General features: G+C 40.4%; 1 protein-coding gene across 2 annotated transcripts in view; it reads left to right on the top strand.

Annotated features, from left to right (window-relative positions):
• Positions 1 to 14,059, top strand: part of CYP4F22 (cytochrome P450 family 4 subfamily F member 22) — a gene marked incomplete at its 5' end in the record, with an annotated part of 55,288 nt that overhangs the window by 29,156 nt on the left and 12,073 nt on the right. For both annotated transcript variants that reach the window (XM_082247067.1, XM_082247066.1), the window contains 3 exons: positions 42 to 309; positions 4,979 to 5,045; positions 9,258 to 9,387. In XM_082247067.1, coding sequence (XP_082103193.1) covers positions 42 to 309; positions 4,979 to 5,045; positions 9,258 to 9,387 — 465 coding nt within the window. The remainder of the gene's footprint in view (positions 1 to 41; positions 310 to 4,978; positions 5,046 to 9,257; positions 9,388 to 14,059) is intronic.

Here is a 14,059-nt window from a genome sequence, read left to right as displayed (position 1 = left end):
AAATGTTGCATAATAAGCATTTCCTTATATCTCTATTGCAGGAAACCAAGTGATTACATTGCTGCAATTTATGAGCTCAGCTCCCTGGTAGTGAAACGTGAACACTATCTTCCACACCATTTCGATTTAATTTACCGATTCTCCTCCAACGGAAGAAAGTTTAAACGAGCATGCAACATTGTACACGATTTTACTGCGGGTGTGGTAAAGCAACGGAAGAAAGCACTACAAGAAAAGGGGGCAGAGAATTGGATAAAGTCCAAGCAAGGGAAGACCACAGATTTCATTGACCTCCTGTTACTATCAAAGGTATGAAAGAAGTGGTTAGCAAATGCTACTGTCTAATTCAGCAGGCACCATTCACTAGTCTCTTTTTGTTGTTTTCATCATTTCCAGAGCTCACATATCTAGTACTTCCAAATAACACCCCATTAAACACTTGTGTGATTTGTCATGCGACCTTGGACATCAAAGTCACATGACAAGTCATACCTCCATGTTTTCCAATTGTAGCACCCTCCTAGGTAGGTGCTAGGTAGGTAAAGCCTAGTGTCTCCATCTGCTTATCAGGGGAGCCTGATTACTAGTTAGGCCTGTTGCATGTGTCCATGTGTGATTCATCTGGGCTGAGGGAGTGTCCCCACTGTATCCAACAGGGGAGCCTGTTGGACAGTGGGGGAATCCCAGCCAGTGACACACAGGCTTTGTAACTATCCCAGTGGGGCGGCACAAACAGTGGTGCATCCTGGGATATGTTATAAAAGCCAAGGGCACATGTGACAGGGTGTCTTTGGGCGGGAAGCCAGGTCCCAGAAGGAGGGTGACATTTGTCTCTCCTTCTGCTGCAGTGGATGGTGGTCACAGGCGGTCGGCCTTGTGAGTCAGAAGTGTGGAGCTGAGCCAGGAGGTCCAGAAAAGCTGACTAGTGGAGTTTTAAGGCAGAGCAACCTTGGGAAAAACAGTGTCCATGAGTACCGGGAAGCTTGTCGGAGGTCTGCCCAGGAATCAGTGGACAGGTGTCAGCACAAACAGCAAGTTAGAAAGGGGGTGCCAAGTTAGAACCCTGAAGGGTAATTCAAACAGGAACACATTATCTATCTTGACTTCAGTGGCAAGGTGAAGCAGCGGCCTTGCCGCACACTACAGCTACTTGTCCTCAAGATTGTGCATAGTTCAAAGTTGGAGTATCCCACTCATCCCTTCTCCCATCCCAGTTCCAAATAAAAACACAAAAACCAACATCCCCTGGAATGATTATTGACTGAGCCAAGGAATTTCAAATGCTATTTGTCTGCTATCAGTTGCTAAGGGTAACCCAGGGGAATCCAGAAAATGTAATTCTCAGCCGTCCTCTAGGGGGCAGTGCTACACAATGATAACCATTCATATAGTCGCAGCGACTTCAAAGCAGTTCATGTATGCAACTTGAGGGCCATAGACTTCAATATTAACCCTCAAAAGTTGCATGAAAGTCAAACCTGAATGTTTTACATGCAACAGTGTGTCCAACTTTGCAGAGGGACAACAAGTCGCACCCATCCAAAGTTGCATCAAAGTTGCACTCCAAAGTTGCACGACTTTGGAATTGTGCAAATGTAAATGGAGCCTTTAAGCTGAGCCTCATGCAGATAGTTTAAAGCAACTAATGCAATTAGAGTGCATTTTTAAATGAATTTGTTTTCATATCAACCTGTTATAATCCCCTGTGCAGCAGCACTCAAACGAAGAGGAGGGGCATTTCAAAAGGCCTATCAAGTGTATTTCAATTGTGTATCTACCTGTTTGTCTAGAGTTCCCCACATCCTCCTAATAAGTGCTTTTGCTATTTCAAATGAAGAGATTTCAATTTATAACTTTTTTTGTTTGGCCAGTCCTTATCAGAGCCATAGTTAAAAGAGGATTACCGTACATAAATATGTAAATGTAAATCTGCATACTCACCTGTGTGGATGCAGCATCGATTTGATGTTGCAGCTGTCCCCCCGCTGGCTCTAAGGCCGCAAAATGAGCGATCACATGACTGCTGATCACTCAGTTCTTGATCTTCAATAAGCAGAGAGTGGTGACTAGTCACCACTCTTTTCTCTGTCCCTCCAGTGCTCATTATGGAGGGGGTGGGAGCCGCTGGCTCAGGCTCTCTGCGGCACACTGAGAAGCTGAGCCAGCTGCCAGTCAGGCATCTGGGTGGATCTGGACATTATTGTCAGTCCTGGGACCCAGAAGAGAAATATGGCCAAAAGGTCTTTGGCCATACTTCTCTTTTAAATAAGGGAAAAAAAGCTCAAGTGTTATAATGTAATAAGAACGTTCCCTTGTATGTTGCCAAATAATGTCTTTTAAGGGAAGAAGATTTGATTTATTCCTCTTCTATACCGATAGTTCTCAACCAATGGTACATGTACCTTAGGCCAGGGATATGCAAACTGTGGCCCTCCAGATGTTGCAGAACTATAAGTCCCATGAGGCATAGCAAGACCCTGACAGCCACAAGCATGACACCCAAAGGCAGAGCCATGATGGGACTTGTAATTTTGCAACAGCTGGAGGACCACAGTTTGCATATCCCTGCTCTAGGCAATACCTTTAATATAAAGGCTTTTGGAAGGTATAACATATGTTAAAGTTGAGAAACTGTGCAATACACTGTGAAAGTTGAATGAATCTTGTGTGAAAACAGACCTCAGATGCTTGATTCACATCTATGCATATTGCTTTTGAGCATTTCTGCAGTGCTTTTTGCTGTGCTTTCTGCGTTTTTTACTGCAATTTTGCTGTGATTTGCTTAGTTTTGCGTTTTATGTTTTTTTTTTTTTTTTTAATTTGTTGTTGGGCTGATTAAAAAATGCAAAAACACAAATTGCGGCAAAATCGTGGTAAAAACGCACTTCATACTTTTCTGCAGCTTCTCCATTAAAGTCTATTGAACCAAAAATGCAAAAAGGCACTGTTTTGCGTTTAAAAAAGTCACTGACCCTTTCCAAAAACGCAGAGGCACAAAAATGTATTGATGTGAACGTGTTCCTTAAGAACCCATGTCGAAAAAATGTCCTGGGCTTCTGAAAAAAGCATGAAAAAAACGCATTGGTGTGAATGGAGCCTAAGGCTGGCCATACATTATACAATTTTCTTGTACCATTTTCCTTTAGATTTACCAAAAGCATATAATATGAGGTCAAACCTAAACACTTTCAATTTGTATGCAATCAGGCAGGCCCTCGCACTACATAGTTGAAGGTAATTCTAAAGGAAATTGAATAGGAAAATTGTATAATGTATGGCCAGTATAAGTACGTTTGAGCTACTGTAATAATGTCAATAGGGAGTGGTATATGAAACTTCTGCCTGAAGTTTAAGTTGTAATTTGTCCCTTAGCATTCACAACTGGCTTGCTTGATGTACACTTCCTATATATGGCATGTGAAAAGGATCTCTCCAACATTTAACCACTTGCCGACTGTCGTCAGTATATTTACTGCGGCAGTCAGCCGCTCCTGGGCAAACCGATGTAGTACTACGTCGCTCGCCCAGGAGCCTGTAGGGGGCGAGCGCGCCGCCAGAGACGCGCTCCCGCCCCCGCTCAAGATGTCCAATAAAGTTAACCCCTTCCAGTGTCATTTTTACAGTAACAGTGCATATTTATAGCACTGATTACTATGGTAATGTCACTGGTACCCCCAAAAGTTTTACAAATGTCAGTCAAGGATCCGATCTGTCCGCCGCAATGTTGCAATCCCGCAAAAAAAATCGCAGATCGCCGCCATTACTAGTTAAAATAAAAATGACATACATCTTTCCTGTAGTTAGTAAACGCAATAACTTTTGCGCAAACCAATCAAAATACGCTTATTGCGATTTTTTTTTTTTACCAAAAATATGTAGCAGAAAACAAATTGGCCTAAAATGTTAAAAAATTTAGATTTTTAAATTTTTTGGGGGGAATTTCATATAAAAAAATTAGAAAAATATTGTTATTTTTTCAAAATTGTCGCTCTTTTTTTTTGTTTATAAAAAAATAAAAATTGCACAGGTGATCAAATACCACCAAAAGAAAGCTCTGTTTGTGGGAAAAAAAGGACGTCAATTTCGTTTAGGTACAGCGTCGCATGACAGCACAATTGTCCATTAAAGTCACGCAGTGCCGAATCGCAAAATAGGGCCTGGTCTTTGAGCAACCAGATCCTCCGGGGCTTAAGTGGTTAAAGATCGGAAATATCCCCTTGGCTATCAAGTATTCATTATAGAAAATACACTTGTTGGAGGGCCACTTTTTTGTGCGTGTATGCAGCCCTTAGGTGACTTGTAAATGTTTAATTTCTTTTTTCATCACAGGACAAAAAATAGAAGAGTCTTTTCTTGTTTTGTTTGTCTTGTTGGCTAACAATGTCCCCGTAATTTATTATCCAGCAAATACAATCCCTTTTCCTATGAAACTGACTGTTTTATTAAAAGAAATATATTCAAATCTTTACAAATACTCAGCCCTTATAACAATTATAACATTATATTTTAACATTATTAATAACATTATATTATAACATTAATTATAATTATAAGCCCTTATGTGGGCTACTTTGGTGTGTGTGTGGTATGCAGTTCTTAAGTGACATACAATATAATATTCATAAACAGAGCAGGAATGGATTATGGTGACCTTGGTGGCGAATGGATACTTGCAGTGACTAGTAGATGGTGCTGCACCACAGTACACTCTGATGCAAATAACATACACTTTTATCAGTGCAAAGTCACATGTGTCATGTAAAGCCAACGTTTTGGGGCTGCGCCTGCTCCCTTTATCAACGTTGTGACCCTTCTCTTTAGGCATTGAGGAAGGGACTCTGCAGTGCCCCGAATAGTTTTTCATGGCATATGTGACTTTGCACTTATAAAAGTGTATTTGTAGTGACGGTTAATCTTTCCTAATGTATTATTCATAGGATACATACTGTATAAATCTAATTTCCTTTTTTCATCCTAGGATGAACATGGAAGACAGCTGTCTGATCAAGAAATGAGGGATGAGGCTGATACTTTTATGTTTGAGGGTAAGTGAATAAAAAAAAGTGTATTTTGGCTTGATATGTAGCAACCTACAGAAAATATTTTAAAAGAACACAGATGTAAGTGCCCTTTCACACTGACGCTGATCGCTTTTCAGGCGCTTATAAGATGCTTTTGAGTGCGCTTTTCTTAATGACATGTGACTTAAAAACTGCTTCAAGAACCCTTTTGAAGCGCTTCCTATTCATTTCAATGGAGAGGGGCGTTTTTGAGGTGCTTTTGTTAGCGCTCCAAAAAGAAGCTGCTTGTAGGATTTTTTTTCACCGCCCCAGTGTGAAAGCATCTATTAATTTTATTAAAAAGGAAAAAGAAAAAAGAGCAGGACTTTAAATGAGGGGGACAACCAACAATGGGTATAATGAAACCTGGAAACATAGGTTCATTAACAACAAAAGGAATGATGTCAAACCATTTGTTTATTCAAGAGTATCCACAAAGTATACATGTTGACAAATGCATCAAATAGACAATATATAAAATCACATAAACATCAAATAGAGTAACAATTGCTGGTTACATGGAGGTCCTGATGATTGTAGATATATAAAATGCAATAGACAACAATTGTAATGCAAGCCACTATAGGAGTATATAATTTGCATCCTAATGAGCCCAACGCGTATCATGGGATACAACCCACTTCTTCAGGGGCAGGAGCAATTAATTGTATCTATAAATATAATAAGAAGGTTAGGTTGATTCTATAAGGTTTTTGTGGGGGTTTTTTAGGTGCTTTTTTTTTAGCGCCTCAGTGTGAAAGGGCTCTAAAAGTAACAAACTTTAATGAACAAGTCATCCACACTTACACTGAGGCAGGGGAAGAGCAGCATGGGAGAAGATGGGCAAACCACCAACACAGCAAACAAAGACCTCCAGGGATCCATGAGCCGGATAATGTAGAACCTTTCCTGCCAGATAACACTCCACAGCGGCATCTGTTACCGACCTCCCTTTCACTCTCAGAGCGGATCTAGATGCCTGGAAGGGAAAGAGGGGGCGGGCAGACGCGTTTCGGGGCTCGCCCATCTTCTTCTCTGCTGCTCTTTCTCTGCCTCAGTGTGAGTCTAGCCAATCAACTTGGTCGAAGTCATCTTGGAGCAACAACATTACTGAACTGTGCCCTGCTTCAATGTAAGTGTGGATTACATGTACATTAGTTTGTTACTTTTACTGATTCAGCACCTGTGTTCATTTGCAAGCTTCTGCATTCTTCCTTGATCTGATTTTTACCAAGTGCTGTGGATAATATCCTTCTTCCTGTGGTCGTCCCTCACTCCCTGGATCCATCCTCCACCTGTCTTTCCATCCGAGTAGGTTGTTTGGTGTTTGTCATCTGCTGATCACCACACCACCTGTTTGCAACTTTTTATTATTTTTTGTATGCACTTCGACTACCCTGCGGTTTGTGTGCCATATCTATTGTAAGCGCTGGGGTTTTGTGCTTTTGGCAATCATTTTGTTGTCTTTAGAAAATATTTTTAGATATACACCTATATCTGGATTGCATAACTAAAGCCTGTTCAGTCATTGCCAGTGCTTAAAAGCCAGAGCTTAATATCCCAAAAAGGCATTAGCAGTAATCAGTGCCAGGACAAGGTCTAAAGTGCACCCCAAGGCGGAGCAGAGGGCAGAGTTAATAGTGGCTCGCTACACTGTGCACGCAGCACAGAAATACATGTAATGGTTATGGCATGTGCTGAAATAGTGCCAATGATTCTGGCACCACACAGCAAACTGAAGTGATTAATAGTGATGAACACATTCTGTGTCATATCAAATGTAAATGGACAATGATATTGATAGCATGATGTATACAATGATATTGTATACAAATAAGCATGGGGGAGCTTATTGTCCATAATGGGAATGATATTAACACAGCCCCGAATGAAACACTATGGCTCAAAATTGAGATGGTCTAGAAATATTTAGACAGCTAACTGGACATAATAATACTAGATGCTAATATCTATAGGTAAAGATGATCCAGGGAACATCCGATTGCCTTTTGGGGGATCAGGAACACATTTTTTCCCCTACTGGAGCAAATTGGATCACGCTTTATTGTGGTTTTTTTTGCCTTCCTCTAGATCAACTGTGGGTTGTATCTATAGGATTTTATAATTTTTTTTCCCTTTTTATTGGTTGAATTGTATTGACTTTTTTCAACCAGACTAACTACGTAATTATGTAACTATGATCTTCTAAACCTTGTACCCACTATGAAGTAGGCGGGAGGAATCCAGCTAAGCCCTAAGCCAACTAACACACGCCTAAGACACATACTGTAGGTAATCTTTACAAGCATGAAAATAACAAGTTACAGCTACAGTAAGTTTACACTAGATGTCACCACAAAGATATTACATAAAACATTACATAATAAAATCCAATGCAAGGCGATAGATACACATTGAGTGTTCCAAAACATTCTGTACCACAGTAAAATATGAGGCTAACAGGGATATTGGTGTGAGGATAAATTTTCGCTGCGTCTGTGATGTCACTGGAAGGAAAAAATGTCCTGCGTTAATGGTATTACCTGAAAGAAAAAATGTCCCTGCATCATTGGTATCAATGGAAGGAAAAAATGTCCGTGCAACATTGGTATCAATGGAAGGAAAAAATGTCCCTGCATCATTGGTATCAATGGAAGGAAAAAATGTCCCTGCAACATTGGTATCAATGGAAGGAAAAAATGTCCCTGCAACATTGGTATCAATGGAAGGAAAAAATGTCCCTGCATCATTGGTATCAATGGAAGGAAAAAATGTCCCTGCAACATTGGTATCAATGGAAGGAAAAAATGTCCCTGCATCATTGGTATCAATGGAAGGAAAAAATGTCCCTGCAACATTGGTATCAATGGAAGGAAAAATGTCCCTGCAACATTGGTATCAATGGAAGGAAAAATGTCCCTGCAACATTGGTATCAATGGAAGGAAAAAATGTCCCTGCATCATTGGTATCAATGGAAGGAAAAAATTTCCTTGCAACATTGGTGTCAATGGAAGGAAAAAATGTCCCTGCATCATTGGTATCAATAGAAGGAAAAAATGTCCCTGCAACATTGGTATCAATGGAAGGAAAAAATGTCCCTGCATCATTGATATCAATGGAAGGAAAAAATGTCTCTGCATTGGTAGCGTTCCTGGTAGGAAAAAATACCTCTCCATCTGTGGTGTTGCTAAAAAGAACAAAACAAACAGCTGCATCAGTGTCAGGGTGGACAAAAAGAAACTGTTGCTGAGTTAGTACAAGCCAGAGGAAAAAATGCCACTGCGTCTATGGTGTCAGTCCAAAGAAGACCAATTTAGCACCTATGTCAGTGGAATGGAAGAGGGAGCTTTGTGGGTGCACTTAACTAAGGGATCCTGTGTGGGGAGGGAGGTCAAGAGCTTTGGGGAGAAGAGGGAAGCTCTCCGGCAGAGATGTTACCGCCACCTTTCTTGTGTTCACAGACTGAGAGCCCCTCGGCATGGCGCCCACCCAGGAATGGCAATTTCTCCTTCTCCCTATCTCATTTTATTATTTGACATGTCACATGACAAAGGTAAAAAGGAAGAAGGGCAGTCCACCCTTACTTCCCAGTGAGCCCCTGAATTGAGAAGGAGGTCTGCAACCACCGCAGGCCCACCCCGTTCTCTTCCATCTACAGTAGGCTGGGAGCAAAACCTCGCTCCAGGGCCTAATATGGCCCCTGCTCTGCCTGACATTAATATATTAATGACAGGTCCTGTCAACAAGGCAGCTAAAGAAAAAGGTGCTCTCAAGCTTCCAATGTGCCCCCTCCCTTTACATAAGGACACTGGGCCCAGGGCACCTGACAACACCTCCCATCATTCTTGTCCCAGTCCTGGCTGTAATACCTAATACCTCGATAGAAGCTGACATGTGCTTCATCTTCATGACATGTTTGTTACAAAAAAAATCCAATATTGTTGGCAGTTGGCGTTAATAGCTGAACATGATTCCTGCTGGTCTCCTTCTTTATTTGCTTGGCTAGCAATAATTTATTGACCAGCAAAAACAATCCCTATACTTATGAAATTGGCTATTTGGGTTACAGAACTGTATTTAAATTATTACAAAATTCAGACCTTGTAATAAATATGTGGCTTTCTTAAAAATACTTTGCATTATCACAATCTAAATAAACAATAACTTCCTATTCATTGTGTTTTACCTATAATTAGGACATGATACTACAGCCAGTGGGCTGTCCTGGATCCTGTATAATTTGGCTCGTCACCCTGAATATCAGGACAAATGTAGGGAAGAAATCAGAGACCTAATTAAAGGGAAAGACACAGCCCACTTGGATTGGTAAGTACCTGATCTCACAGCAAATAAATCATAGGGAATCTGTAATGGTTTGGGGTCAGTTTTAGTTTAGTTGTATTGTTTTGGTTTATAAGTTTCTAATCTGTTGTTTTATATGTTTGTACTTTACTTATACAGTCTTTGCTTTAGAAATTATCATTTAATTCATGACAAAGGATTCCAGAGCACTATGTGTTATCTAAGGCTCATGCTCATGGGGCATATAAAGCGTACATCTATGCAGGGCCGTGTTTACAAACACGAGGATACACAGGTGTTATGTGCATCCCCATGCAGGCAGTCCCATTGATGTCAATTGGGACACAGCAGCTGCATGGACACAGCTGCTGGTCCCAATATGACATTCTTGTGGATTCAGGTGCGTGTCCCTGAATGCACACTGTGTGAATTCATGGACATGCACCCACATGGATGTCAGATGTGGGGCAGCAGCTGCGTTTATGCAGTCGCTGCATCCCAGTTGACATCAATGGGACTGTTTTCAATGGCATGCACAAAATACCTGTGCATCCCTGCGAATAAAAATGGCGCATGTTTACATTCGAGGAAACCGGAGGTGATGACATTACCCATCGCTTCCAGTTTCCCATACCATACAGCTCATCAGAGACCTTCCAGTCCTGTTACAGGCTGGAGGGATCTCCCCATTCCGGGGTTCACCGGTAGAGCCTGGAGGAGCACAGGGAGGTGACCCCTCTCGTCTCCTGTAACAGCCATACAGTAGGTAATTAGCCACCAGAATAGCTTTTACGTTAAAGCCGATCACCTCCTAAAAAAAAAAAAAAAATACCAGGATAATGCCTGTAGCTGCAGGCATCATCCTGGTATACCCACTTGAAGTCAATCACAAACATGTGCGAGATTTGGTGGGAAGTGGTTAAGTGTCATCAGACGCTCACGCTAGTAGCTTCTATCTGTGTTCTGCCACGTTTGCTCAGATAGTTTGTAGTAACGAATGTATCTTAGCATTCCCTGTCTAGGCAATGCTTACTATCCTGTTACATAGCCAAGCTCCTCCCATTGCACTTTTGCAAAGCCCAACGACGTCCAACTTTTCTTCCTTTTGGACAACCTGGGAAAAAACAATTAAGATGTAGGCAATGAGAAAAACTTGACTGAAGTTTTAAAACTTCTAATCTAAGAAAAGATGGAGGAGGGACATAACTTTCGAAAAATCGCTCTAATATGGACACAGACTGCAGCAAAAAACCTTTTCTACTCGATCAATAAATAAAATTGTTTTGCTGAAGTTTGGCTTAAAGTGCACCTGTGCCCAGCCTATGGACTTTACATTATTTACATATTAACAAGCCATATAAGAGCTTTAAAAAAAAGTTATTCATTATGTCGCTAGTTGCTTTTATTGTGAAGTAATTATTCTTGAAGGTCCCCAAAGATCACAACAACAAAGATTTTGAGCTGCATTCTCACCTAAGCAGAGCGTTTTTTCAGTGGGTTGTTTTTTTATGTGTTTTTGAACGTGTATATGAGTGTTTTAAAAGCGTATCTCAAGCATTTTACTTGTATATTCAAGCTTCAGACATTTTTGTTTTAGCCAGAAGGAAGGAAAGACGGAAGCTAGTTTTTATAAGCTAAAACAAACAAAAAACTTATTGATTACAGGCATTCTCATTCATGTCTAAAGGGAGAAAAATGCCCAATTCTGCCTAAAAACTAGCTCACATAGCTTTTGGGGTGTCATGCATTAAGCTGCAGGTATCTGAGTGTTCATATGTGAACAGCCACCATTGAAATACATGGGGTTTTGGATTTGGGGTTTTGAGCTATAAAGTGCCCAGGTGTGGCCTTACAGTGATATGAAACCTTAAATTTTAGCAATAAAAGTTGTAAACAAGTGTTGGGCTAAGAATTTTACCAAAGAGTTTACTGGGGTGAATTTATTTTATTGTGCTCAATGTGTTAAACTAGAAATCGCTGGGGCCTCGGAAAGTTTATAGCTCAAAGCTATAAACTTATAACTCAAAGCTATAGTAACTCCCCGTCAGTTCTCAGAACATGGGTGCAAGTCTCACCAATCCAGAAATGTCAGCAAAATGAAGGCTGGATGCCACTCAACCGACCCGATGCTCGTTAAGGTGTATGGCTTCAGCCAGCACTGCTCCAGCATCCACACCCAATGACGCATTTCTCCCTGTCCACTGGGGCTTAGTCATATGACTCTGACTAAACCCCGGTGGGCAGGGCGAAATGCATCAGAAGTGTGTGGCTGCTGGAGCAGTGCTGGCAGAAGCCATGCACCTTAACGAGCATTGGGTCGGTTGAGCGACATTCTACTCTTGTTAAAAATCGCTGGGGGTTTAATACTAATAATTTATAAAAAATGCTTATAGATACACAGATGAATGTAGGCTTGTTTTAATGTGCTTTTACTGCTTGTTTAGAATACAGTATGTAAAAGCTTCACTGTGCATGATATGGGCTGAGGTTCATTTTAAGCAACAAGTGTGTTAATGAAAGGTTTAACAATTTTGGGGCAAGGCCTTCCACTCATTAGGAATAAGGCTCCATGTACACGGGACGCTGGAAATGGCCGTTTAGGAGCAGTTGGGCGTTTTTTTCAGAAGCCCCTGAACCCATCTACATTTTATCTTATCTGTCCATGTACACCAGGTCGTTTACAGTCATTTGCAGGCAGTTGAGTTCAGGGACTGTTTTTAGAACGCAATTATTTGCGTTCGAACGTGTGTTTCCCGGCGTTTCAAACGCGCAAACGCGTCCGAACGCGTCTAAACGCGTCCAAACGCGTCTGAACGCGATGACCCGCGTTTAGCGTTCGCGTTTTTCCATTTTAAAGGGGAATAATTTTTTTGACCTCTAGGAACGCTTCTAAACGCAAACGCCCGCAAACGCTGCTAAACGCCCGCTAAACGCGGGTACAAACGCGACTGAACGGACGTTTCAAACGTCCTAAAAATTCCAGCATTCAAAGGGACTTTTAACAACGTCCCGTGTACATGGAGCCTTACACTCAAAGGTCAAAATCTTCAGGTCATCCAAAGAGTCCTGTGGTATGAAAATCAAAAGACATAAATAGCACTCTCCATAAGTTGATTTTGAGATGCTTTATCTTCAACCCAGAGCTACCAAGTTAAAATAAAGAGAAATCCACAAAGGGGAAAGAGAAGGGGAGGTAGGGACTTTCAGATACCAAAACAAACATACAAAATGTGAAATATGTAGCTAAAACCATAACATTTTATTGAGACAACATTAAAAGAACCCCTGGAAAGCGGGGACAGTATGATACATCATAAATAGTTTAATACAACAAATATGAAAATAAGATATCTAGGACTATGTATTATTATTATATTATTATTATACAGGATTTATATAGCACCAACAGTTTGCGCAGCGCTTTACAATGTGAGGGAAGACAATACAGTTACAATACAGTTCAAAACAGGAGGAACTAGAGGGCCCTGCTCGTTAGAGCTTACAATCTAGAAGGGAGGGTGTATGTATGTATGTATCTATGTATAATGCAAACTTGGAACAAGAGCGTAAATTTCAATGGTAATGATAGATGCACCAAAAGAAGAGCCTTGACACGTTTCAACTTTTTGGGTCTTCCTCAGGTGATTAGCAACCTATTGTTGTCTAAAAGTATCTCTGCAACATATATATTGGTTAGTATTCATAACAGCAAAATTAAAAAGTCATAGTATTGCATTCACCAAAAAAAATCCTCCAATATTCCAACGGAAGCACAAGGTATAGAAAATGGATCCCCAGGGGCCTAAAATGGTCCTAGTAGGAATGTACCTCTGCGTGCTCTCCTCGTTACTATTGATGTGGAGGCATTATATTGCTCCAATCCCCATGAAAAGGGCTTGAAAGTTATATAAAAAAAGGCTTGAAAGTTACCATTGAGATTCCAAGTTTGCATTATACATAGTCCAAGATATCATATTTTTTGTATTAAACAATTTTTTATGTATCATACTGTCCCGCTTTTCCAGGAGTTTATTCAATGTTTCCTCAATAAAATGCTTTTAGCTACATATTTCACATTTTTTATATTTGTTTTGGTATCAGAAAATCCCTACCTCCCCTTCTCTTTCCCCTTTGTGGGTTTCTATTTAGTATTAGTGGGATTTGATACTGTTCCTTAATTGGGTAGAGGAGCATGTGATTTTAATTGATTCCCATGTTAAAAAATGTAGCCATTTTTTTTAGTTAGAGATCAGCAAGTCTTCTGTTTACAGCTGGCTATAAATGAGTTGCTTTTTTTATTTTTTATTTTTTGACCAACCAGTGGGTTGAACGGAAAAAAAAAAACTATTATTTTCTGACCGGGGGGGACGATTTTTAGTATGTTTGTACCGTTCTTAACAGTATATCTTCAAGTATTTTGCATAATTTGGATAGGCATATCTGATTTTCATATACTTTAAATACTCATTTAATATTGACATATAAATTAATTACAAAACCACTGTTACATGTTCACCAGAAACCGTAAACAAGACAATGCAAAGCACATGCAAACAAATGCTTAGCTATGCTAAGCTAAATGCTGAACATAATGCTATTCTAACTACAAATCTCAAAGGAAAACAGAATACTTTGCTAAGTCAGAGGCTTTGTTCACAGAGTCATAGTTTGGAGTAAAAAATACTAGAAGCAGAAA

The sequence above is a fragment of the Pelophylax lessonae genome (genome assembly GCF_965119305.1).
Source record: "Pelophylax lessonae genome assembly, chromosome: 2".
NCBI classification, from domain to species: Eukaryota; Metazoa; Chordata; class Amphibia; order Anura; family Ranidae; genus Pelophylax; species Pelophylax lessonae.
The sequence above is the reverse complement of the archived record's forward strand: the minus strand, read 5'-3'. Positions and strand labels throughout refer to the sequence as shown.